At 41.5% G+C, this 27,410-nt stretch overlaps 1 protein-coding gene across 1 annotated transcript in view; it reads left to right on the top strand.

The window, feature by feature from the left end:
* Nucleotides 1-397: 397 nt before the first annotated feature.
* Nucleotides 398-27,410, top strand: part of oprl1 (opiate receptor-like 1) — a gene marked incomplete at both ends in the record, with an annotated part of 75,665 nt that continues 48,652 nt past the window's right edge. Inside the window, one exon of the mRNA XM_084553179.1 lies at nt 398-585. Coding sequence (XP_084409305.1) covers nt 398-585 — 188 coding nt within the window. The remainder of the gene's footprint in view (nt 586-27,410) is intronic.

Genomic DNA, 27,410 nt, shown 5'->3' with positions numbered 1-27,410 from the left:
TATGAGACCATGGGGGAGTAAATTAGACCCTGGCGAGCCGCCATACTATTGCCATACTATGGGAAACACTGTAAACAGCATTCCAAGTGTTTTCAGTTTCTGCAGCACTCCTTCAGCAGTTATAGAAATGAAGTAAAAGCTCATGTGGCTGGAAAGCACCTGTTGATGGATGTAATTCTGAATAGGCAGAAGTGTGCTTTGTTACTGTGACCACACAGTTTTTTTCCACTTGGTTAAGTTTTGGGTACATTGGGTTTACATCAAAAACTGACGCTTATAATGACTCCTTCATGATGTTACGTGTGACAGTGTTTCATACTATGACATCGCCTTCAGTTAGACCACACGTCTTTCTTCATTCTGATAGGTGTAAAACATCCCCCGACCTTGGTCAGAGATGGAGTACCCAGACGACTTCCTGCTGGCAGAGCTGCAGATGTACAATGACTCGCTGAACGGCACCGCCTACAATGAGACCGACGCCTTGCTGCCGACGGGGGTGAAGGTCACCATCGTGGTCGTCTACATGATCGTCTGTGTCATTGGCCTGGTGGGAAACTTCCTGGTCATGTATGTCATCATAAGGTAAGAGGCATGTAGTGTAGTTTATTCCTGTACGCAAAACGAATTCCAGTCTATAAATAATCCAGTCTTATCAAATAAAAGGTCATTGGATATTTTTCAGTTTCTCATGATTTGAATCCTAGCTCAGTGTTATTGCAGCTGTTCTGTCTTACTCCATCTATGAGAGATGAATCCCCTCCCAGCATGGCCTGTCTCCACTAGTGCTGATAGATTAATGTGGGAATCAATATATTGATCGTGAGAAAATTATTCAGTGTCAGTTTAGTCATTTACATACATCTCAGCAAGATTTCCTGCTTTAATATGCACAGTTTCTATGTAAACCCAGTACTTTTGCAGCCTGGAAACATTTATAGTTGAGACCCTCTAAAGGTTTGCAGTACAAATTCAATGGGTCCTGATGGGATTCCCAAGGCTGCAAAGGCAAACCTACACAAATGTATGTATTTATGCTTTTCCTGCTTGTCTGCTTGTGGAGTATTGAATCCATTTTGCCACCAGATATCTAAAAAAATACCTTCATAACACAATCTGAGTAAATCCAATTCTAGACCTGTGGGGCGGTTGCTGCATCCAGCCATTGTTTTATTTACATATATATCAACCCTTTCACCCTAGAGATTCCTGTAATATGACACTGGCCACGATTTTTAGAAGGTGTGGAAAGCCTTGTCCTACTGCAATGAAATGGAAGCAGCATTGCGCTTCAGATGTTGTACAGTTGCAGTTGAGATTTCCTAGAAAAAGCTGAATAACATTACTGTCACTAATTCATTGTTAAATGGTTGTTATTTCCTTTTCTGATATACAGTTTTCCCAAGTGTCATTTCGACCTGGAAGTTGTTGATGTGCTACTCATTGAATTTGGCTTTTGTTTTCGTTGTTTCCATGTGGTAATGCGGTTCCGTGTGTGTGATGTGGTTAATCAGAAATGACACTAATCAGTAGCTGCAGTCTGGCAGAGAATCAGGCTCCTTCATAGGTTTTTCGCCCAACGTAAAGCTCCCCGAGGGGATCTTTCAAAGCGCAAAGGCCACCCTCAATATGTGTCTGTGTGTCTACGTTTGTGCGAGTGTGCCTGGTTGAGTGCTTATTTCTGTGGAATGCCTGGCAGGCAACTGTCTGATCACGTCGGGTCACGTGTGCCACTGTGTGTATTCGAATTCGTGCACAGTGTGAATCAAGCGTGGGTGGACTCGTGGATGTTGTGTCAGTTAGTGTTACTGCCCAGTGGGCATCTGCTGTTTGCTCATGTATATGATGTTGGACCACAGTAGGACAATGTGTGTGTCACTCTGTTGTTGTAGCATTATTTTGCTGTACCTTTGCGCTACAGTGAAGCCCAAATGTTGCTTTGTGTGAAGCTGACGTCATAGTAAGAAGGTGACATAACTCATGATGAACATCTCTGCCCTAGCTTTTGACTGATTTTTAAAAGGGGAACACAGAAGTAGATAACATACAATTCTGAATGATTAGAAACAAACCCAAGCATGCAATGGCAGCTTTAGGCTTTAATGTATGAGGAAAGGATTGCGGCAAGGTTTTAATCCAGCGTGAGACTTCCGTGAACTGCTTCAGTGCTCCTTACTGGAAGAATGAACATGATTCCTCTCTTGGAAGATTTGTTTAGTGCTTTGATTGGATCTCTGTAAAGACCATGTTGTTCTTCCAAATCTTTTTCAAACCCATAAGTGAACCTTTGTACCTCATATGAAAGCATCTGCACGCACTATATAAAATACATTATTTGACGTTTCTATAAAATGTTGACACAGATACAGTTTGCAGACTTCGATGTGAAATATGTTACAGGTTTGTTCCCGTATGATAAAACAGAACAGGCAACAAAAAGCAGCAAAGTCTTGTTAAGTCATTTTCTCCATGCAGGGCTCCAGACTGCAACCAAATAGTTGCATTTAGCAGCCATTTCTTGAGACAGACCAAGCGCTTTTCAAAATTGCTGGCGTGTCTGCGACCTGCAAATTCGTATTTTAGAAGACCAGACAACATAGACAGGGTTAAAATGGATGCATCAATGCTCAAATCCTCTCCTTTGGAGGTGACAATCACGTAAGATCTCTGTGTCAATGCAAGTGCTTTTGTTCAAAACTTTTTTTTTTCTGAATAAAGAAAGAGAAAGAACTGTGGTTCTACAGCGCCGAGTTACAGTGATTAGCTATCATTCAAAGTGCTGAGCAGTGAGTTAGCTGGAACCTGTCATGAATGTATTTTCTTGTGGAAAGTTAATTGGAAAAAGTGCACTAATTGCTATGCAAGTTGATTTAAAGGGGAACTACTGTTTTTTTTACAACCTGGACCTGATTTCTGGCATAAAATACGACTGTTTATTCACCCATATAACTTTTGTGTCATTTGTAGTTGTTCGGGAGATATTTAGATCTGCGTATATCCATATAGTGGGAGTGACTGGGGCACCGAAACGCAGCCTCTAAATAACGCATTATCTGCCGTGTCTGTAGATTGACCTACAGACCCCGGATGATGTCATCCCTGAGCACCGCGCTCACCCGCAACGGTCGGCTTGTTTACCTGTAATTTGCTACTGATATGGTTCGTCCTCAACCTCAGAATCGGAAAAATATTCAGCCTCGTTGTAAAAAACTAGCAGTGGCAAATTACAGGTAAACAAGCCCACCGCCGCGGGTGCGTGCGGCGCTCAGAGATGACATCATCCAGGTCAGAAGACATCATCCGGATGATGATAACAGGTAACTCCGGACTCAATGGGGAATAGCATTAGCGAGTTTCGCGGCAGATAATGCGTTATTTAGAGGCTGCGTTTCGGTGCCCCAGTCACTCCCACTATATGGATGTACGCTGATCTAAATATCTCATTTAGATCATTTAGATTTTTCCTGCAAGCGTACCCTCCCTGACTGTCACTCTCTCCAGATTTTAGATTTTTTAAACCAAATCTTTTATCTTTTTATCTTATCTTTTAGTGTCTTATACTTGTAGTTTGTTAAATGCTTTTGATGTCTGTTATGTATTTTAAACCCTGTTTTACTTGTACGGTGACCTTGGGTGTTTTGAAAGGCGCCTATAAATAAAATGTATTATTATTATTATTATCATCTCCCGAACGACTACAAATGACACAAAAGTTGGGTGAGTAAACAGTCGTATTTTATGCCAGAAATAAGGTCCAGGTTGTAAAAAACAGTAGTTCCCCTTTAATGTAAACTACCATAGATGTACACCAAATACATCATAAAGTGTATCTTGAAATTTGTTTGTCAAAGCAATAGACACTGCACAGTTTAGCCTTTAATTATTATTAGAGGCACAGTACTATTTATTCCCCCTGTGGAATAAGTAAAGGGCTTTATTTTATCTCAGTTCTTTCAGTTAGGGGTCACAGTGCTCCTAGTAAAAAAAAAAGTTAGTGTGGAGCCCTGCCATGATATAAAACTATAAAGTCATAAATCATCAAAACTGAACTGGATTTGGAACCGAAGATGTTTCCACGGCCCCAAAATGGCAATAGACAATTTTCTAGCTTTCTCCCTTGAGCTTTTCCACAAGGTATTTGTGCAAACAAGTAACTACAGCAGGGGCTGGTGTCACCGTGTTCTTAAAGTAAACACCGGTCTGATTTGAACTTGTTTCTCCTCGGCTCTTATCACACTTCCTCTTCACCTTCTTTGCCTCCCCCGACAACATGGCTTTTTTTCTTTTACTGGCAAAAGCTACCTCCATCCACAAGGGACTCGGTTCCTTTGTGCCGCAAATCAAGTCTTTATTTTCTCAGGAGATTGTGTCCTCTGTGGTAGACGGAAGCACACGGTGAAATCAAGACATACACGGGATCCATCTAAATGCTGATGGTGTCATTTTTCAGCCACTACATTGTGCAGTCAACATTTACTAAAAAAATAATAACTAAAAGCACTTTAACATGTATATTCAGTCATACAGACATCCATGGAACTAAATCATCTCTTATATGCTTCACTTGTGTATAGAGGGTTCAGAGGAGGGAGCTCAGGTTGGTGCTGGTCTGGAGACCTGAGGTAGAGAGAAAATCACTACATTTCAGTACATGTGTTACAACGTTGTCTCCATGTTACCTCCACCACCTCTTTCACACATACTTACCATCCTTGTTATATGTGATGGGTTCTGCGTGTAGAAATGAGTCATGTGCACACACAAACAACAGGGAATTCTTCCTTTGTCTCCACGCCTCGGGCATTTGCATGCACGCGCACACACACCTTCTGAAACACACTCTCCCCTTCCCCACTCAGCTCTCAGCAGTGTCAGCTCTCAGCGGTTACTCTTGGTAAATATGGACGCCCCCGACAACTTGCCCTCATGGAATATTTCAGAAGTCAGTCACCTCTGTCTTTAACTGTACCAGGGTGGGTAAAAAGAAAGAATAAAAAAGAAAAAATGGGGTAGGCAGTCTGTCTACTCACCTAGCTCCAGCCCCACTGCGACGTTCTAAAAGGGTAAGCTGGTGGTATATCTACTGCACACTGATCAGCCACAAAATTAAAACCAGTTAGCGGTTAACAACTTAAACAAAAAAAAAAAAACATGAAGAACAGCACAAGGTGTTGACCTGGCCTCCAAATTCTCTAGATCCCAAACTCATCAAGTATCTGTGGGATGATCCACAGAGACCCCTCCCCTCAACCCATAGGACTCAAAGGCCCCCACCAACAACATTCTGTTGCCATCCACCCAAATGCCTAACAATATATTTATATATATAATCTTAGAAATAGAATATAAATAATATAAAATAACTAGTGCAAAGAAGGCCCATGTCCAATCTCTAATGAGTCACAACTGTTTTCTGAAGGGAGACCTACGTAATGTTAGGAAGGTGGTCATAATGTTATGCCTGATCATGTATATCTGTATCTCTTTCTCTATTGGTAGATCAATAGATAGATGGATTATGCACGTATCCATCAAACTATCTAACTGTATATATTATATCTTGATGCCTTCTTGTTATTTTTTGGAAGCTGTGCTACATTTTGTCCACCCCGTGTCTTTCGGCTGGCCAGCCAGAGATGTTTCAGAGAGCAGTCGGTAAACACCATAATTGGCGTCACTGTTTTTAATTTTCAGTCATTTGTTCTCCAATGACGGCATGTGCTTCAAAGCACGGCTTTAATTGGTGTTAATGAGTGTTGCGATCTGAGAGCGGCCAGGTGTAAACAGTTAATTCACCAACAAGCAAAAAGTAAGCAGTGAACAGAGTGCCGCTGATACGCTCCTCTCTCTGTACCTGTCTTCATATGAGCCTGGGTGATGACACGTGTGCGATTAAAAGATTTCTTTCTCCGTCGCAGACGATTCATGCCTCATGTGACATTTCTCCATTTGCCTTCTCGCTTGGTGCTTGTGTTAACAAGTGCCGAGTCGGAGATATAACAAAATTCCTCCTCGCCCTCAATTCTCCACGTGTCCTACTTACAGAGATCTCTTTAGTGAAAAGGTTTTTTTTTTTTTTTTCCCCACTCCATCACTTGATAACTTGCAGGGAAATATGGTGCAGTGTAGAAAAAAAATGTAGCAACAGCACAATATGGAGAACGTGATGGATGTAAACATCCCCAAGAATAAATCTTACAGAAGCAATGCTATGCAAATCAAAAGATTAAATAATTACAAATTTAATTATGCATAGAAAATGAATTTGTGCTGATGACAAAAGATGCAAATTACTGATGTCACAAATTTGAGTATTATGAGATACCGTATGTATCTACGTACAAGGCGTACGTCACTGAGCAGGTAAATCATGCACTTTAAAGATCATGGAAGCATTAACGTACAATCTCAGATGTTTAATCTCATTCCAACGACCTAAAGAATGGGGCCCAATGAGACTCTGCTAGACTCCGTGTTAAGGTGAAGGATTGTGGGTAATTAAAGTAAATCTTACCCGGAAGGGATGTAGCAGGTTTCAGGAGTCTCATGACAGCGGTCCGCCTGGATAACTCACTTACAGACTTGAGAAGAAATAAAATGTGGAAGACAAAAAAACCTGGAATGGAGTCTGTTTTCGGTGTACACCAGATGTGACATTTGGCTGTCATTTTTAAGAAATACTCACAGCTATGAGTCATTCTTTTGGAGCAGACGGGGAAGAAATGACATTTAACCTTCACAAATACGTGCCCACACGCGCACATTTGTCCCTTTTGTGTTTATACAACAAGGATTTCTTGAGCGCAAAAAGCAAAACTATAAAACACTGGTTACTACCGTTTGCCGGAGGCCTTCTAAATAGAGCCGTAGCCCCTTTGACGTACTTTGCCTTTAATGCTGCAGTAGCGGCTCAAAGAACCGTGAAAATGATCAACTGAGAGATCAATCAATTCAGCAAATGTACCACAAAACACACATTCCTGTTTAAGAATTTATTGTGTGTCTTACTGGGACATTGATTTAACCCCTCTATATGCATCTAGACACTACTCTTCAATGAATCCTCCGCATATAAGCTTATGACTGTGAGAGAGAAAATCAGTTTTACACAAGGGGAAGGTGGCTGAATTACCTCAATAAAAACAGTATTTCGCTCCAAATGTGAAAATTAAGCAACACACTCTCAATTTTAATCGCTCTAAAATGTCTCCCACATGGGCGGCTAGATGAGAGCGGACTTGTGCTGTGCACGTGTGAGGTGTGAGGCAGGCGGGGGGCCGTGGGAGGCTGGCATTGTGAGGGAGAAGCCTGAGCAAGACAAAGAAAGAGTGACACACAGAAAGAGGAACTCTGGGATTTGCACAGTGGGTGACTCACTTTGTAATTTAGCCCCGAACAGTGATAGAGAGGGATCGGAAGGCCCTCAAGGATTATATCAACTGGACCCCACCCTGTTGCACATAATGGAAATGAAAAAAATGCCAGGGGTAAACAAGAGCAACGGGGACGATGCGCCAACACAACTCACACAACACGGCGGCAGACAATAGAGACAGACACACACGGCGCAGGAGCTGCTTTTAGCGTATGACTTTGTGTTTCTTCTACATGAACGTCTACGTGCCACACGCCCGTTCACCAACCCCAAGCTCCACAACCTTCAACTGTGTACACGGGAGGAGGAACGTTGCATCAGCATCAGCAAAGAAGCTCCAGTGCCCAAAACATGATGCGTTCAAGCACGTTATTGAGTCTAGGTCGAGTTCACGCTCACTGTAGCCACATGTAAAGTGAAAAGAAACAGACTTAAAAAAAAGAAATGTATATGTCACATTTATTTAAGTGTGGCTTGAGAAGATGTGAGCTGGAATGTTTCAAATAGAAGTGATAAAAGTGAATAGAGGGAACTAAACAAACGCACACACGAGTGCTGTTAAACTCAACTTAAGCTTTGATCACATTCCCTTTACTTCTCTTCTTGTTCACTTTAGAATTACATTTTACTAGTAATATCCAAGGCTATATTTCTGAGCTCTTCATTCCTCATAAACCTTTCTTGGTAGTTCTAAGCTGTCATAGCTCCCCTTAGCTCTAACATGGCCCGCTGTGGATTTTGCCGTGCATCCTACACTGCATATGCAAGGAAATAATTTCTGTGCACAAACGGACCGGAGAAATGTAAACGGAACTCGTGCAAACTTTTTATTGATCCTTCTTCAAGGGAAGCATTCTTACACACTCTTAAAAAAAGTTCCGTCTAATGAGTTAAACTCAGACTACAAGTCCGTTTCAATAGAAGCCGCATATGCTAAAATTGACTCCCGACACTTGTTGGGCTGGCTTCAACTTGTAGTGTGAACATCTGGTCGATTGCACAACGCAGATGCGGACACTGTTCATGCACAAAGGTTTGCTGTAAGATGAAACTTGACAAGAACTGCATTGACTTTTTAAGGGGAAACAAATAACGATCCGTCCCTCTGCAACCACAAATTATCATTTAAATGCCAGAGTTAACAACAGACGGAAAGCAAACTTGGCAGGCAGTGGCTGTCGAATTTACCTCTTCCTTGTAAACACAAAACACGAACGATGAAAAGCACAGAGGAAACGGCATCCAGCAGCATTAATTGAGGCTGCGTGTCTGTTGGGAAACTCTTCACTCAGCGTCTTTTTCCACCACACTCGCCTTGACAGCACTGCGAGCTTAGCGCGGTTTCAGACCCCGGTGCTGTCAGATAACAGTGGGAAACAACGAGTTTTTTACTCCGTGCAGCAGAGCACATCAGCGCAGACATGTTTTGGTTCAACGCAACAACAGGAGCCTCAAGGAGGTATTCCTTCGAGCTGTTTGGTGCCAGAGGCCCCGAAAAAGAGGAGGGGGAGTACAAGGAGAGACAAAGATCATGCTGAATTCAGCGCAGAAAGATTCAGAGAGAGAGGGAGAGAGAGAGAAAGAGAGAGGAGGGACAGTGGATGGCAGGTTGAAACTCTGGTCTTATGAACCAGTTTTTTTTCCTTGTAAGGTAAAAAGTGTTGCCTGAAGGGAGTCTTGTTAGAAAAAATAAAGGGTTCTGTTTCCATAACAACAGACCGATCCCCATTGTACAGTTTAGGACATCAGCCACCCTTAGCATCACCTCTGAAACATCAACATGGCATTAATCCTTGGAGGGGTAACATCATGCAATAAAAAGTGTATATATATATATATATATATATATAGCAGGCAGTCCTTTCCACATACATGGTGACGGTGCAAGCACATAAACCCCCTCACAATTGCTCCCTGGGCGCGGCATGCGTGGCTGCCCACTGCTCCAATGTGCACAGTATGCTTAATGCTGTACACATGAATGAATGAATGAATTGTAATAAAGGACTAGAAAAAACCCCTTCTGGCGGTAAAAGATTGTCGCTGAATGTAATCAGAGGTTAGCCACGGTCAGCAGCAGGTTGTTCTTTTAAGAACACGATTCAAACTTTTTAAATAAGAAACTAAAAACTGTTTCTTTCTGAACTGTGAACTTCTTTCATTTTCCCACACAATAATAATCCTTGTGGTCCGTCCTTCAAAGTAAAATTGGTATGTAAATTCACCGGGGTTGACTGATGCTGACTTTCTTTTTAATCTAGCTCTTGGGATTTGGCTCGCCTCTAAAGTACAGGTCTGGAAGGGTCTCTGGCATCCTGCGCCTTTACACTTACGACATGTGAAGTGTTCCGCGATGACAGAGCTCTCAGCGGATTATATTTTTTTTATGCGCAGCCTCTACATATTAAGATGCTTTCGACCTTTTTCCTCAATCTTTTAATTTAGTGGGCATGAGGAGAGGACACAAGTGAGGGATGCTGGATGACAGAAGGGGACACATTTCGCAAGTGCTTTGATATTGGTAGAATGCAAGGATTGACAAATACAGAGAAGACAAAGTGCAAGAGTGATGTTGACTACATCCTTTTCATCCCTGGTGAGCAGTGTAGAAAGCACCTGAGCACCAAGGCCTGCATGCTGATTGGCAAAGACGTCAAAACAAACCTGGATGTGGCTGTTTTTCATTTCAGTCCCCAGATGGCCGTGCGTCTATCCTATACGCATACTGTAATCTTAATTAGGCAAATGGAGGAGTTATGGAAGGAAAAGAGGAGGAAACAAGTACCTGAGTCAGTGAGAGGACACTTATCTATCTACTTATATGCTTGTCTTGATGTTCCCTATTTTCTAATGTTCTCTCCCTGAGTTGCTCATTAGCACAAGCTACTCATAGATATTAATCTATTGCATGAGGCTGTCAGTGAGTTATTCCATGTGTGTTCTTTGGCATTTAAATGCACCGGCAAACATTTTTCCTGTCCTAAGATCCCTAAAACACCAAACAAATTGGCGGGTTAGTTTGTGTTAGGTTCGACCATCTGCTGTGGAGCAGATTTGGCACTGCCTGAACGGAGGTTTTGGGAGCCGAGGCTCTAATTAGGTTGCAACTGGGCTTTAAAGCTGCACTGACACCCTGTTATTTAAATCTCCCACGGTAAACAGGCTGCCGGCCTTTGAGAAGATAAGTCGGTTTACTGATTTATTTCAATCCGTCATATAAAAAAGGGGGAAAAATGGTTAAAAAAAGAGAGCGATAACTGAAAATATCTTTCAGAAACTGTGAAAATAAGGACAATAATAAATTTAGCATCATTAGAGACAACAATTTTGTGCAATTTTTTTTTTCAGATTCATGGTGTATGTGACACTTTAAATTAAAATTAAAAATGCACTGTTACTTCCTTCCAGTACGCTGAGGGTCACAAAATACTTCTTAACCAGTTTTTATTAAAAGGCATCAACTGGTTTTCATTTATACCCTATGAACCAGAAGAATGACCATAATATGTTTAGCTTAAACACATGAAGTTACACATATTTGAAAAATAATTTTAATTATTATTGTTTTTTTTAATATGATTTCCCCCTGATCTTTGCATCTTACACTTCCATGTAATTTTAAAGCATTTTATCATACTGACTTGCAGCCTTTCCTTCGTCAGTTGAATGTTTGTTGCAGTATCTTATTCAGCAGACGTGGCTGCTGGTGTCCATTTGTGGATAATAGTCACTCAGTCCACTCTGCTGTTTTTGTCAGCCAAAAAGTATCTCTCTGAATAGAGACAAACCATCAAACAGTCATACTTTGGCTGAGAGACATGGAGCTGACTGAAGAGGTAATTATGCGCAGATGGTCTGTGAGAAAAACAAACAAACACATGCACGTCCATGCGCGGCGTCGATGTTGACCTCTCATTAGTCAGCTCTTCAGAGGACTTCATCCTGTCAAATTACATTCATTGTTATTGTCATTACAAAGGTCAGTATCAACTTTTAGTGCGCGCGTGCGGGTCGGGCCGGAGGTGTTATTTTGAGGCTTTTAGTGAAAATAGACTGAAGCAGATGGGAATTGGCAGAAATAGAGAGAGGTCAATAACCAGAGAACCAGAGAACCAGAGGCGGAGGTAAGTGGGACACAAAGGGCAGAGAGAGAGAAACTAAAGGGAGTGACGGAGAGACGGCGCATCCAATGTCACATTATCTGATATATCAGCTTCCATGCCCTCTGTGGTTCCCCTTAAATCAGAATGAGTGCGTGTGCATGACGGAGTGTTTGTAATCTGCATTTGGTGACAGTCATTATCACCCTCCTGATGAAATATGTTTATTCATTAGTTTGTTCCTGCATCCATCAACAGGTTATGAGCAACATCACCGCTTGATTTTGACTAAATCTGAAGAGCGAGGACTATGAATATGAGCGTTTTATATAATATACACTGACTGATAATGCACTAGTGACGGTGGACAAACAGCACAAGGTGTTGACCTGGCCTCCAAATTCACTAGATCCCAAACTGATCAAGTATCTGTGGGAAGCAGTGGAACAAGTTGTTCCACAGAGGCCCCTCTCCGAAACTCTGGAGAACAGTAAGATGCAGCATAGTCATTCTGTAACTGGAACAGCGGCGTTAATGATGATGTCTGCAAAATGCATTCTGGGATACATAGCTGTCCCAAGTCGATACAAGTTACCTCCCGATGCGTCCCAAAAAAACGGTACTTTGAAAATGTTCAGTCTCAGACAAACAAGAAAAAAAACACTGTCGCATCACTCTGAGGCTCCCGTTGGTGGTTATTCCTTATTCTCTGTTCCCTTAATAGAAATTTCATTCTTGATATTACACTCTGTCTTGTTTGTTTCCTCGTTTGTGTGCATGTGTGCGTACCACACAAATCACCCATTGCCTACTCATATGATCCGTCATGGTTATTTCACTAATATTATAATAATTTCCATTTTTATGTTACGCCATCTATGTCACAGCATTAGCATAGTTCTTTCTTATCTTTTTTCTCTCACTCTCATGCATTTATTTATGACCCCCCCCCCCCCCTACTTAACATACATATACCTTTCAGATTCACTATACACCCACACATCACAGCACAACCTTACACACACACTGCACAGCACAGAGCACATGACCTCCTATGTTTTGAAAGGTATCCTGTACCAACTGTTTTGTCCCTGTCCTGTAAGTGTTCAAAAACAGTACTTGGGCACCGATGGGTACTGCTACACAGTCACCCACAGTCTCTGGTTGCCGCCTCGCTGCTAGTTACTTCCTGTGTTCACACCCCTTCACACCTGGACTAACTGCTTTGAGTGGATGAAAGTGTTGGGAAAGAATTGTTTGGAAAATGTTTGTTGCAGAGGCACACTGTATGAAAATGCAAAGAGGGTGACTGATGCAAACCAGAGAGACAAAGAAATATGGCTGGCGTGGCGTTTCTGCTGGTCCTTGACCCTGTCATCTAAGCACTCTGCTGATGGATTGATGCTGTGAGTGTGTGTTTCTCTCCGTGTTCATACCAAATGAAATGAAACTGATTCATTAACAAAAGCACATTCCGTTGTAACGTAATGTTCTAAAACCCTAAACACAGAAGCGACCTTTTCAGGTTCTCTATTTGTCTAACTGTAAAGGCATACATGTATCCCCAAATGTTTCTGCCTGCACCTGTTTGTGTGTGTGCACCACGGGGTAGCCGCTGTGCCTTCCTCCCTCCTAATGACCACATTGAATTATGAGGCCATTTACTCTGAACTGCAAATGAATCCCTCCATGCCGAGAACAGAGGGCGACTGACTGCATGCGAGCACGAATGTGTAATGGACACCAAATACAGCTGGTTGTCACATGACTTCTCCGTCTCCGTAAAGAGACGCACGCTGTCATTTGCGTATACTGAAGACACTTGCTTTGTCCTCTCGGTTGGTCCTCTGTCTTGCTTCCCTGCATCTCACGTTCTTCTGTTGAGCCTCTTCCTTGATGTGTCATCGCTGTTCATTATCTGCATCTGTGTTCAAATTACCGGGTTTATCAAAGCTTGTTCTTACAGCTGAATGAAATTAGAATGGAACAAGACACTATAGTCCCTTAGATTATCTTTTAAATGGGGGTCATGTTTTCAAGAATAGTCTGTATGACTAGCGTCTCCGTGTGGTATTCACAACGTGTGGTATTGCATGACATTTTCGATAAGGTCCAAAATGGCGGAAGTGGATCGTTAGTTAATATATTATTATTAATCAAATAGTTTCTTTTTTAATTGCAATCCTACAACATGCCAGAAGAAAATACCTCCCGTTTCCTACATTAAGTGATGCAGTTGTTAGCATGCTAAACTAAGCCTTGGTGGTTCCCTTCTCATCGCCAAGAGATCACAAGTTCTGTTTGAGAGTAGCATTCGACAGTTGTACTCAAGTTTGTAGTGAGCTCTCCATTGATGTGGTAAAAGGCTTTTGCAAAAAAGCAAAAAGAGAAGTGACGTGACAGCCTTGGAGCTTTTTAAACGTCTCCTTGATACCGTGATACAGCAAGTGCTATACTGAAACCAAAAACAGACGTATCTCATCTGTTCAGCTCTTATATCACAACACATCACAACCTTGTGTTGTGATAAACAACATTCTGCCGTCTGAGGTGACGGCTGCTGAAACCCTAATACAACCTCAGAAGAGGTGTAAAACAGTCACTGTGTCAAACAGAGCTTGATGTGTTGTTTGGGCAACAGGCTTTTGATGGGGACCACGGCTCTGTCTGTCTCTTCTTATCTGTCCAATGTTTCATAGATCCTGTGGATTCAGAATGACTAAACACAGATTGCCTCACTTTGCACTTAGGTGTTTATAACCGTATATATATAAGAACTTCAGAGCATTCATGTCATATGTATTAATATTGTTTTTTGTCTCCTGATTGGTCGATTCAAATCCCGATCCAGTCTTAAATAAACAAAATGTCCTCCCTAGAGATTCATGAAGACATTTCTTCTGTTCCTTCTATTCTCCTAGATTACATGTGCACTGTATTAAATCTAATAAATAGGGCTGTCAAAGCTAATGTAGTGTTAAGAGGGTAGCTAATACCTGTGCTCTCTACTACAGAAATGGGTTTCTTCATCCAACGACATAAACTCTGTAACTCTCTGTAATAATTTTCTCCTTGACGTCGTCTCGAGGAGACTTTTCTCTTCTTTTAAACTTGTTGCTTTGGAGCGGCCTTTGCCTGAGTGTACTCAGTGTACTCCTTTTTTATTTTTTTTTTGTGCTTTTATTTTTGGGTGGCGACAGACTACCTTCATTTTCCAGAGTAAAGAACCTCTTTCAAAAATGTCGATGATATATTGGCCACTGATTGAGACATCCCTGTTTTTGTGTATTTCATGACAAGTCTCTTATTTTATTCTTTACCTGGTTGCCATAACATAGGCATATGGTACGCATAGAGAATTGCATTTCGTTCTCCATTGCTTTTCTCTATTTAATAAACTTTGTTTTAAAGTGATTTCACCATCTAAGCCTTTTATGATGGTAAGGGCCTGCAATGAACTACCATAGGGTAGTTGGGCATATGATAGATCATGTTGTATTTTTGATTCATTACACCTCCTTACGGGAGCATTAACTCTGCAGTAACCCAATCTGCAGCCCCCCCCCCCCCAGTCTCCATACAGCTGAATCACCCTCCAGCAAAAACAAGGTGTCCTGAACATGTCCTGAGAGGCAAAACCCAGGGCAAGATGATGCTGCTCATTAAGCTTATTGCTGTGAACATGTAGAGTAGAACGGGATCCCCTTATTTCTCCTTGAGAACTGTGCTGGGCAGGAAGACGTCAAGGTTTGGTTGAATTGAAAAATATAAATAATAACCACAATAAAATTAAATATTATATTATATTAAAATAAAATATTGAAGTGTGACAAAAATAGGAGACGCGATAGTCTGGAGAAACAAGCTTCCTTGGCTTGAATGACACAGCTCAAGCCCTACACAAAATCAGTTTTGCACCTTCAGGTGATCCACAGTATTCATGGTACATATTTGGAGGGAGAGTGAGCAGACATTTAAGGCCTCACCAAATCGGCTCACAGTCACATTTAGGCAGTGCACCCAGACCCCAATGCTGTTAGTTCAGCTGCCTTCGAGTTTTAACTTTTATAGAGATAGATGGTCTCTTGCTTTCATGTGCCTGCTCTTTTTTTTTTCTTTTGAGGAGTGTGAAGTCAGCCTGAGTCTGAAATCTGTGACCCTCAAGGGACGTTCGGGAGATCTTTCCTTGGAATTTGTCCTCGTGAATGCGATTAAACTGGGCCACAGGACACATGACTTATAATAAAAGCCTGCTTTTGACTCAGTGCTCATCCTCATCTGTCATCCACATTACAGTCACTTTTCCTAATGCGTATGATAGTTCTACATTAATGTAAAAGGTTGGTCTTCAAAGCAGGCTCTTTGCCTTGCGGCTGTCTTTTTTTCCTATTGTTTCTGCTCTCCACCTGTACCAGACTGTTAATGATTGCTCCAAGTACCCTTAACTGCCATTTGATGATTAAAGAGTCCAACATGAAGTTGACTTTGACACCATTTTCTGAAAAAATAGCACCTAATGAGCTCTTAAGACGACCGACATTCTGTCAATGTCAACTGGAACATAACACTTCCGTAACACTTGTGTCATTGTGAAATCTACTTGCTACCTGCACCTGGCACCTGATACTATAAATCCATCTTAGTTATTTGCATACCCAGAAGTTAAGGTGCATGCAATCATAGCTTTGCAAGTGGAGATGAAATGTTGTCCTGTGCTATCGCTTTAATCTCCATCTGGTTAAAAGGTAGCCCCAGATTGCGCCCTTTAGTGTATTAGCATATGTTGGAGCCACAGAGCTAACCTCTAAAATAAGCCCAGTTTTTGAAGGTATCTCTAAAATCCGTTTCTAGTCATCTGTACAAAAAAAAACACTTGAAGTGCTGATTGTTACATATTTGTATTCCATCCCACAAGTTGTGCATTTCTGTTTATGAATAAAAACTAGCATAACAGCCCCATAGCTAAGGATGGGCACAAACTGCGGCTAGATTAAATGGTGTCGCTTTGTCTTGACTCTACTCTTTGGAGATGAATGAACTATAATCTGAGAAATAATCTGGGGTATTGCGTCAGTTATTGACTACAGTTTGTGAATGTTTAGCAAGCTAGCAGCATGGCTTCGCTACCATTAGCAGGTCAAAGGTTGTTTGTGTGTCACACACTGCCACTGTCCTCTACAAGTGAACTGTCATATAAATATTGTAATGTGTTCATGCTTATACGTGTGAGTGAAGTACAAGCTTCATTGGGCTGTGTGTAAGTGAGTCTGAGGGACTTGCTGAATTTTTTTAAGGCCCTTTTAGCTACTTCCTCGTTTTCAAATGTGACAAAAGCCCCCATTAAACCAAACATCTGCTTCATCAGAATTAAACACTGACACTAATGAGGAGCCAGATGTGACCAAGAGCAGTACAGTAACCATGTATATTCATTTTTATTTTTTCCCATTTTGACTTATTCGTCTTGGTTGCCTTTCCCTCTCGTGAAGACTGATTCGGAAAATTGAATTAAATTAAATTAAACGTGGAGACATTAACCGTTCAGACCATTCATTTATATCATTTGCTCTTTTAATTTGCACTTGCATGTCTTGATTCCGTCGCTGTACCTCTCTCTGGTTCGTCTCTCTCGCCATATGTTTCTCTCCATCTCTGGCTGGTTTAACTGTGGATTATAATGAGACTGAGGTCATTACCTAAATGTGCACTGAAGGGATTTTAACAAACTGTTTCTCAACTGCAGATTCTACTCAAGTGGTTCTATGAAGTCAGTAGGTGTCAGATTTCAATGTAGTATTTCAGAACAGATGTCATATGTGGTTATAGTTTAGTGTCCATGTACCTGTGTGACTGGATTCAACACAAATGAAGTTCCAGCTATTAATACAGGAAATTAATATCCTAAGGAACCTTTTAGAAAATCTTAACAGTGCCTTTAGTTTTTGAACAAACAGAAAATGAAAGATATAAATCAATGGCGTCACTGAATGGCTGAATGTGAAAATAATGTGAACCAGACCTCAACCAATCACCATCCTCATCAACACACCAACTGGGACTTTCTCTTATGGAAGAAAGCTGTTCATCCCTCCAGAGATACTTTACAGAGGAGGATTAAACCTTTCAACCTAATCGTGTTGCCTTCCTCGGTTGATTGAACATGCTCATTGAGGCTCATGGCAGAAAAACACAAGATACCATAAGCTGTTTTGTATTCATTGATCTGTGAATGTTCCACAGTGAAGAAGTAACAAATAAACTGACAACAGAAAGTCAGCCAAATGATGCAAACGTTTACGTGCCGCTCAGCTGGCATTTTCGTGAGTGTGACTATAATATTATAATCTAAAAGTGATACTGGTGCTTGGTCAGTTATGTTTACTTGGATTCATGCGTACGCTCAGATTCATACATCTGGATCGGTGAATCTAACACCGATTGTAGCCACTCACAGCATGGTTTGCTTGAATTTCTGGACTGTAATCAAATGTTGTGAAGAATGTCACAAGAGATGAAGACTGTGGTCATTTCCAAAACATGGAAATACTGCTGTTGAAAATAACATAGTTCTTGTTTCATTTTTTGTACATGCGCGCTGCACCAGTCCGGTTTTCTTTCTTTGCCGTCTCTCTGTCTGTCAGAGAAGAGGAGAACTGAAACGTGCAGCTGATTCTCTATTAAAACTCACACACTAGAGCAGTGACATGGAAGGAGAAGAGAAAAGACGGAAGGCGAGATCAGATGGAGGGGAGAAGAAAATGCGGACAGGCAGGAGTTCCTTTTTTGTTCTCCGGTCCCTCATAATATATTTTTATGCTTTCATCTTTATTGTCATCTCAGTTTTCCATCAGTGCAATTCTCATTCGCTTTTTTTTTTTATTATTATTCCACTTCTCCGTTATTCCGTTGTTCTCTTCGGTTTAAGTAAACGAGAATCGTTGATCTTATGGAGCTGTTCAGAATTGGGAATATCAGTTTGAACTAAACAAAGAACATTTTCCAGGTTTGTGTTTTCATCGACCTTCACTGAATAGTTTGTGTACTTGTACCTTATGTTGCCTTTTCTAAGATTCACTGGAAAAATGGACACTGGCATTCCACCAATAATCAGAATGAAAACACCTCATGTAACCACCTCAATCAGAACAGACTGACCCAATTGAAAGCAATTATAAGTCAGACTGAGAGGAGTCCTGTAAACCTTTGTTCAAGGTGAACAAAGATGAACATTGTTAGAATGAATGCCAGAATGGAATGAATCTCTGTCTGTGTGTTGAAAATGTGGCTCTGTCTTGGTCACCTTCTTCTGCTGAAATATTGTCAATAAAAACTTGTTAAAACTGCACAGAGGGGGAGGGGTGTATAAACACTTACCAGATCATGAGTGATGAGTATGAATTTCTGGTCACAACGTAAACCCCTGAAAACCCTCCTACTGAAAATCATTCCTCAGATATTTTCATCTTATCGAAATGTTCTAAATATCACCTTGTATTTGAATTTAGACAAAAAAAGATTTATCACATACACACAAAGGACACAGCTCACAGTTAACAGCATGTGCAGCCATCGCTGCTCCGCCCTATGCGAGGCATTTCCCTTTATGGGGACATCAGATGGTGAAACAGAGTTGGACCATTTGCCATCATCACGGCTAATTTCTGCTCTGCTCGGCCCGAACATGGCACAGCTTCTACCCTTTCTATCCGCAGGCCCCTGGCCTTTCTCTTGATTTCTAACAATGGTGAGTCAGGTTGATTTCTGTGAGTGAGCGATTTATTTGCATTACAGTGAGAGCCAGAGTGGGATTTGATGGAAAGAATAGTGGTGATTTATGCAGCTTTTAGGAGCACTGCTGATTCTGACATCATCCCTGAATGGAAGCATTAGAGAGATGATTACACAGGCATGGCCAAAAGTTTTGAGGACGACACGAGTCAGATGTTACTATCATAAGTGTCAATGACTTTTATTGACAGCTACATTAAGTGTATGCAGAGGGTCAATATTTGCAGTTGACCCTTCTTTTTCAAGACCTTTACTGCCCTGGCATGCTGTCCATTAACTTCTGGGTCACATCCTGACTGATGGCAGCCCATTCTTGTATAATCAATGCTTGGAGTTTGTCAGAATTCGTGGTATTCTGTTTGTCCACCTGCCTCTTGAGGACTGACCACAAGTTCTAAGGTCTGGGGAATTTCCTGGCCATGGACCCAAAATTTCAATTTTTGTTCCTCCAGTCACTTAGTTATCACTTTTGCCTTATGGCAAGTTGCTCCATCATGCTGAAAAAGGCATTGTTTGTCACCAAACTGTTCTTGGATGGTTGGGAGAAGTTGCTCTTGTGGGATGTTTTGGTACCATTCTTTTTCATAGCTGTGTTCTTAAGCAAAATTGTGAGTGATCCCACTCCATTGGCTGTGAAGCAACCCCACACATGAATGATCTCAGGATGCTTTACTGTTGGCATGACATAGGACTGATGGTAGCGCTCACCTCTTGATTTAGATGCAGTCTAATCTAGCAGCAATATCCTTGCCTGTGAAGCCCTTTTTGTGCAAATTGATCCTAAAATACACAATGAGTAAGAACATCAGTTAGTTGCTGAACTGACTTGTTGTCTTACATGTTGTGTGAAAAAAACTATATCAATTTCAAATCAAGCTCCGGTTATTCGTTCCTTTTGGAGTTTTTGATCCTGTCACATATTCCTCATCAGCCGATGAAGTTTGATGTTTTCAAAAGAGATGCTGGAAGTCTTTCTTTTAAAACACAACAACGGCTGCTGCTTCTTCTGCTGCTGAGTTTTGTGTAATATAGTCAAACGCTCCAGACAGAGCAAGATACATTTTTTGGCATTTTGCTTTTCATTTAGATTTTGCAGCAGAGACAGACGGGATACGTAGGGAGAGAGAGAGTGCAGCAGAATGCATGCAACAAAGGCCTGGAGTCAAACTGGTGACTCATGCACACTGACCACTCGGCTTAAGTTGCGGCTTCTTTTAGCCAGGACAACAAGTAGTTTGTCATAGATATGTAGGATCACTATGTGAACTTTAGAAAGCACTGTACAACAACAATATCAGGTGGCATGAGATAATTAAAATGTTTTTCTGTGATGAATAACAAAAAAATAAATTGTGCAGAAGAACATCATGCATTGGTCTTGTTCTATTAATTATCCTCCTGCCATTTTGAAAATGTTATGTTCAGCTGTTACATTCATATAGTGTGAATAACAATCCAACAATCCAGGCACAAAGGTGATACTGGCAAAATAAATAAATCCGTGTTTGAGCAGTGGCACCTTGCACTAAACCCAGCTGGGTTTGGGGGGAAAAAATAAGAGGAAGGTGGGACAGAAGAGGGAATTAGCAGAGGCAAGCAGATCATCTGATAACTACGTCAGGATGACGCATATAATCAGGATATAAACATGATTCAAACTAGGGTACATGATACTGGGGGATGTATGACACATGGGGCATTGATGGAAAGAGCCAGAATTCAAAGTTTAATACAGTGTGTTCTGTTAAAAGAACGAGCACAGAGGCAGAAAACATGACAGGCGAGTAGGCTACAAGAATATATGGAATTTTCGTGGTACGTTACCTTGCAGTATGGGGTGGCACGTGGAACAAAACGATTCAGTAGCCTTGTATAACACTGCCTCTTACCCTTAGCGTGACTAATTTTCAAAATATTGCAATTCATTAAAATCCCATCAGTGTTGTTTGTGTGGCTGCACGTCATTATCCAGCAGACAAACAAACGAATAGATCACGCTGCAGTCTCACTCTGGAGGAAACAAAGACAGGACTGAAATGAGAAGGGCAACAAGAAAGGCACCAACAGACAAATGAGTTAATGAGAGGGGAGAGCCTTTAAGAACTGGAGCCAAGAGCGGAACTGAGAGGAGGGAGGAGACCAAGGCAGATGAGTGGATTTGCGGCCACTGCCATGATTAGGTACTTGTCGGTATAAACAGGCGAGCTACAGAGAGACAGGTCAGACATGCAACAGCATGTTTTTTACTGTTGGACAATGAGGAAGTGATAAAGCGGAGAGCGGTTTCCATTAGGAGCAAGAGAAAAGAGTGCAGACGGTAATTGAAAAGAGAGGGTGTGGATGTAAATGTAACACGGATAAGGTTTATGAGACATAGGAAGACAGAGAAGGAACGAAAGGAAGTTGCATTAAAATAAAGTGTTTTTATATGATATCTCTTGCATTAAGGTCACAAATAAGCCAATATCTGGCTCCACCTTAACATAAAAAGCTACTGAACTACTCCTGACAGTACTTTAGCATGAATTGCTCCTGGAAAACGATTAAAAACTGCTGGTGACTCATCCTGATCTCGGGGTCGTGTACTAATGTAGCATCCAATCAAACACTCTGTATAGTTTTCCTTTCCTTCCTTGACCTGGGTCTCACAAGAAAAAAAAAATCACAGGTTTTCTTTACAGGAGAAAATAAATAAATAAAAGTTTTCATTTAATATGACAAAATATTTATACTGCTACTTGACACCTGTGGCCTGTTTCACTTAACCTTCTCTGCCTTTGAATAGATTATATGCCTGGCTGCGTCCAGACCAAAAATAGCATGAGAAAAATAAGGCTATGGACATCAGTTTGTAACACAGTTAGCCTGAACCTTACAAGTGGATAAACAGTAGACAAGGACCGCTTGTTCATTCCTGAAACAGTCGCGTTTTAGTCAAATTTACTGGTTCAAAAACAAGTCCAATCATATGAAATATGAACACTTTTGAGCAGTTATCCATTATAATGTACACAGTGGTCACATGTTGTTCATATTTGAGAGAGAGGAGAATTTATCAATCAGACAACATTATGACCACCTTCGTAATATTGTGTAGGTCTCCCTTGTGCCTCCAAAACAGTTATGACTCATCAGAGAATGGACATGGGTCTTCTGAGGGTGTCCTGTGGTGTCTGGCAACAGAATGTTGTTAGTGGGGGTCTTTGGGTCCTATGGGTCAAAAAATGGCTTTGGCAAGCTTTAAGGGCCAAAACAATATAAGTTATTAGACGTTAGATCACAGAGTGAAATTAGCAGCATTTAAAGCGCCAACAAAGTCTGATGGTCCAATAAAGAATGAGGGAATCATTATAATCTTAGCCTGTGGTTCATGTGAAAGTAAGGACTTGTATCCTTAGGGTGAGAAAACCAATTCCAACTACTAGGAAGCGATATCAGACAGGCGCTGTTAGCTTATTGACTTCTCTGCATGCATCATAACAAATCTGAGGTCTTTTGATACGTGTGTGAGTCAAATGGTCTTTTGTCTGAAGTCATACCATAAGGGTCATACACAGATCAGGCCAAACATTATGACCACCTTCCTAAAATTGTGTAGGTCTCCCTTGTGCCTCCAAAACAGTTGTGACTCATCAGAGAATGGATATGGGCCTTCTGAGGGTGTCCTGTGGTGTCTGGCAACAGAATGTTGTTAGTGGGGGTCTTTGGGTCCTATGGGTTGAGGGGAGGGGCCTCTTTGGATCATCCCACATATACTTGATCAGTTTGGAATCTAGTGAATTTGGTGGCCAGGTAAACACCTTGTGCTGTTCTTCATGTTTTTTTGTGTGTGTTCCTGCTTCCTGCTGGGGATGGCTGCTGCCATGTCTAAGTAACATCCACATGAATGCCAGGTCCAAAAGTGTCCCAGCAGAACATTGTATCGCCACAAGATGTTCAAATGTTATTCACTTTATCGGTCAGCGGTTTTAATGTTAGGCCTGATTGGTGTATGTGTATAATGTGTACCTGAATAGGAAATCTGAAGCCTTAATAATGTCACTGGATGAATGTTGTCCATGTCAACTTAACGTTGAATTCAATTCTGCTACGTCACATTTGAATTTTGGGGAGAATTTGGGTGCATGTGCAGCTTATTTTGCCAACAGTTTGATCACACTTTGCATCAGCATCGAGGACAATCTCTTAAAACTGTAGTAAATGTGAGGTCTGCTTAAATAATGTGAGTTTTAATTGAGTTTTTCATTTTACAGTGATTGCATCAGATATTGTAGCAAGTACAAATAATAAAAGGCAATTCATGCAGAAGATAAAGGCAGCCATGATTATAAATGAGCAAAATATCTGACTATTATTGTGCTCCATCCCACTAAGCTCTCTTCCCTGCTCTGCCCCAAAGCTGCAGGGATTGTAATTGTTTTTAATAAGCTTGATTTAATTTTGTCTGGCTTATGTCATTCCAAGTATTTTTCCAAAGTTTTTAGCAACAATAGAAGTAGTCCTGTTTACAGTGATCCTCTTAAGCGCATACGAGGTAAATGTTTTAAAAGCATTATGACCAGAATACTACTGCAAAGCAGTCTCATTCACAAGCCTCTGCCTCAGCTTATCAATTGGCAATTACACACAGAAAAAAATCAGACCCCTCCCAATTAGAAAAGCACCGTCAAGAGCTTGCAAGTGAATCGCATCTGTGCTGCACAAACAAAAGGCACGAACAGAAAATCAAACAGGTATTTATATGCAAATGTCATAATTAGATTTGAAGAAACCACCATACATGGGAGGAAAAAGCATGAAGAAAAAAAAAAAACGATGAATGTATCCGCGTGGCAATAATTGAATTGTTGATGTAGAAGGGCAGAAAGGAGGGGGAGGAGGAGGAGGGTAGGCAGAGGCGAGTGAAAGAAAGAGCTGCAGGAAAGGGAACTGAAGAGATGTAAAGGTTGGAACAGGGTGGGAGCAAAAAGATGGAAGAAGCCTATGAGAGGGTCGAGCTCCACTGTGGAGTGTTGGTGGGCAGAAATATAAAAAAAGAGGAAGAGGAGCAGAGGAGGAACAGAAATTGATGAAAAGATTATTCTTTTTTTTCCCTAAGCTGTTACGAATGAGCTCATGTGTCGTTCACTTGAAATGTCGTTGAATGAAATAAATACAAATACTTAGTTCCTCACATTATTTTGAAGTGACCTGAAGACATTAAATGTCAAAGTGTAGGAGGAATCTGAACAGTCTGAAGTAGTAGCTGGAGAGGTTTGCTGTTTTGGCAGTTAGGAATTTCACACATTTGGGAAGGAATCAGATAAGGAAAATGACAAAACAAAAGATAGTGGGATGGAAAATAGGTACAGATAAGAAAAGAAGATAGAGAAGAAAGAAGGCGAAATGGAAAAGACAGAATTTGGGAATGAATAAGGGTGAAACAAGGACTGAATAAAGAAATAAGTGGAAGCTGGCGTCGACCTGTCACTGTGAACAAAGAGGGAAAGGGTTGTGAAAAGTCAATGAAATTAAACAGAAAATAAATGGAGGAGACAGAAAAGAAAAAAGAGATTGGAGGGTGAGGAGCGATGTGGTAGCACGAAGAGAAAGGACAAACGAGAAGGAAGAAGGAGGCTACACAAGTAAAGATCAGAGGTGGAGTAGGAAAACATCGACAGCAGTAAAGGTTAATATGATGCTTCCCACTTGTGGAGGTCTGAGGAGGGGCAAAAAGGTGAATAAAAGAGAATAACAATGATAAGGGGATAGGGTTAAAGAGGAAGAGTGGGAAACACTGTAAGTGAATGGAAGTGGAGAGACGGGCTGAGAGGCAGAGAGACGCAGATTAAATTTGAGTTGACAGGAGGCAGATGAAGGAAACATCAAGAGAAGGAGGGAGAGAGAGAGAGAGAGAAACAGGGGGACAACACATGGAAGATAGAGATGTGAGAGGACAGGGAGGTGATAAATGGAGAAGAGCGCTGCTTCTCAACCTGTGTGGAAGAGACAATTCATGGCCTTACAGGGAAACTCAACAACAGGCTTTTGCTGGAGATTATGAAATACGAGGAGGCTGCCTTCGCAAGGTTAAACCTCAGTGCCATCCATCTGTTTAAATGCTTAAATGAACTAATACAGATGTTGTTGCCACATATATATATATATAGATATAGATATATAGATTAAAAGATATATAGATATATATATATATATATGATACGGAGGCAGAGAGAGGAACAGCCGGCCAAAGAACAACACGCCGCTGCACGTCCACAAGTAGGTAACAGGTTCTCCGGACTCAACGGGGAATAGCACTAGCGTATCATAACAAAATATTGGTGAAATTAACGAGTTTTGCGCAAGATAATGCGTTATTTAGAGGCTGCGTCTCGGTGCCCCAGTCACTCCCACTACGTGGATATACGCGGATCTAAATATCGTCCGAACGACTCCAAAGTTATATGGGCGAGTAAACGATTTGGTTGTTTGGTTCATGGTTCAGTCCGCATTAACGGGGCAAACCACAGTAGATTTGTTTGTTTGGGTCGTGATTCATAAAAGGACTAGGCTAAATTATTGAAAGATTAGTTGTTGTTAGTCACTGAATGATGAGAAAAACGGGGTTGTGCAGTGGCAGCGTGGAGGGGGGGGGGGGGTGTGTGTGACTCCAGGACGTTGGAATTCACTGTTAAGCCTTCTTGAGGTGTCGTGGGCCTAACTTAACGAAACATCGGTGAAGGGAGGTGCCCACTTGAAAACCCCAATGACATGCTGCATACTGCTGGTGACTAGGCCAGGTATCTGATGTCTTCATGTTGGTTGGTTGTGATATTTCTTTGTTTGGTTAGCTGCTGAGCAGGCCGTACAAGCCAACAGCATTTGGTTGGTTTATATTTCACAAGGTTTGAACTGTCTGCTGCTCTGTGGGCCTACAAGCCAGCAGCATTTACTTAGTTCATTTAGATTGTAGGTTTAATCATCATATCTCATGACCATAGGTTTGTTAGCGTTTCTCAGTTGGACAGGGCCTCTAAATGTGTTTTGCCTGGGATCTTGGCACAAGGGATTGTAACTAGAGATGCACCGGATCCAGGTTCCGGATCCGGATCCGGCCGGATAATGGCGTTTTTATGGGGTCCGGTTACTGCCGGATACCTAGCGTGGCAACCGGATCCGGACCCGGAAGAACGTGATTACGCGGTTAATGTTTAGAGAAGCCATCCACTACATTGTGTTAGCAGTCCTCGTCGGAAATGGAAGCAGGGAGCCGAAAAAGTGCTGTGTGGCAGTACTTTAAACTGGTAGAGGGAGATTCAAGTCATGCGATATGCACGCTTTGCTGTCAAAGTTTGTCTCGAGGTAAAAACGTTAAAGTGTACTCAACATCTCCGCTGTTTTACTGCATTATAATGTACAAGCTGATGATCGGAGTAGGATCCGGATCCGGTTCCGGATCCGGCAGGATCTTAAGCAGTGGATCCGGTATCCGGCAGGATCCTAAAAATCAGGATCCGGTGCATCTCTAATTGTAACATCTAATCCTGTGCATTAACGAATGCTATGCCAGGAATAAGGTCCAGGTTGTAAAAAACAGTAATTCCTCTTTAAAGGTGGACAAACCCTCCGTGTTGTCACTGTTGTCAAAATTCCAAGTGGATTTGAAGCTCAGTTGGGCGTTTCACGTTGTCGCCATCTTGGCAATACCTGAGTCTGGGGGAAACTGCAGAAGCTATAGAAACCAAAACAGGCTGCAAACTATTCCTAGCCTGGAAGCCAGTCTAAATTTCCTCGGCAACAATATTTTTGCAGTGGAAGGATGGTTTCGGGTCTCTCCATTGGGAACTGGTTATGTAATCTGCTGGGCCAATCAAACAATTTGGATCAGGTTTATGCAGTAATGGACAGAAGAGTAGCAGCAATGCATGCAGAGGTATTTTTTTCCCCCCTGTGATATTTGAAACATGCCGGGTAATTAAATCTAAATGGCTTGTTACCAGACTCATAATCTGATAAGAATCGAGTGTGGCTATACCATGCCAGTTTATTCCTGCAGAAAAGTTGGATATTTTACCATGGATGTTAAAGAGGACTGCCACAAGCCAATCACTATCTTTTACGGCAGCATGAAGAATGCATTCATCTTCAGTAATTTCCTATCAGTCTAG

This window comes from Chelon labrosus, assembly GCF_963514085.1.
Source record: "Chelon labrosus genome assembly, chromosome: 10".
Classification (NCBI taxonomy): domain Eukaryota; kingdom Metazoa; phylum Chordata; class Actinopteri; order Mugiliformes; family Mugilidae; genus Chelon; species Chelon labrosus.
Note: the sequence above shows the minus strand (reverse complement) of the source record. Positions and strands in the feature narration are given on the sequence as shown.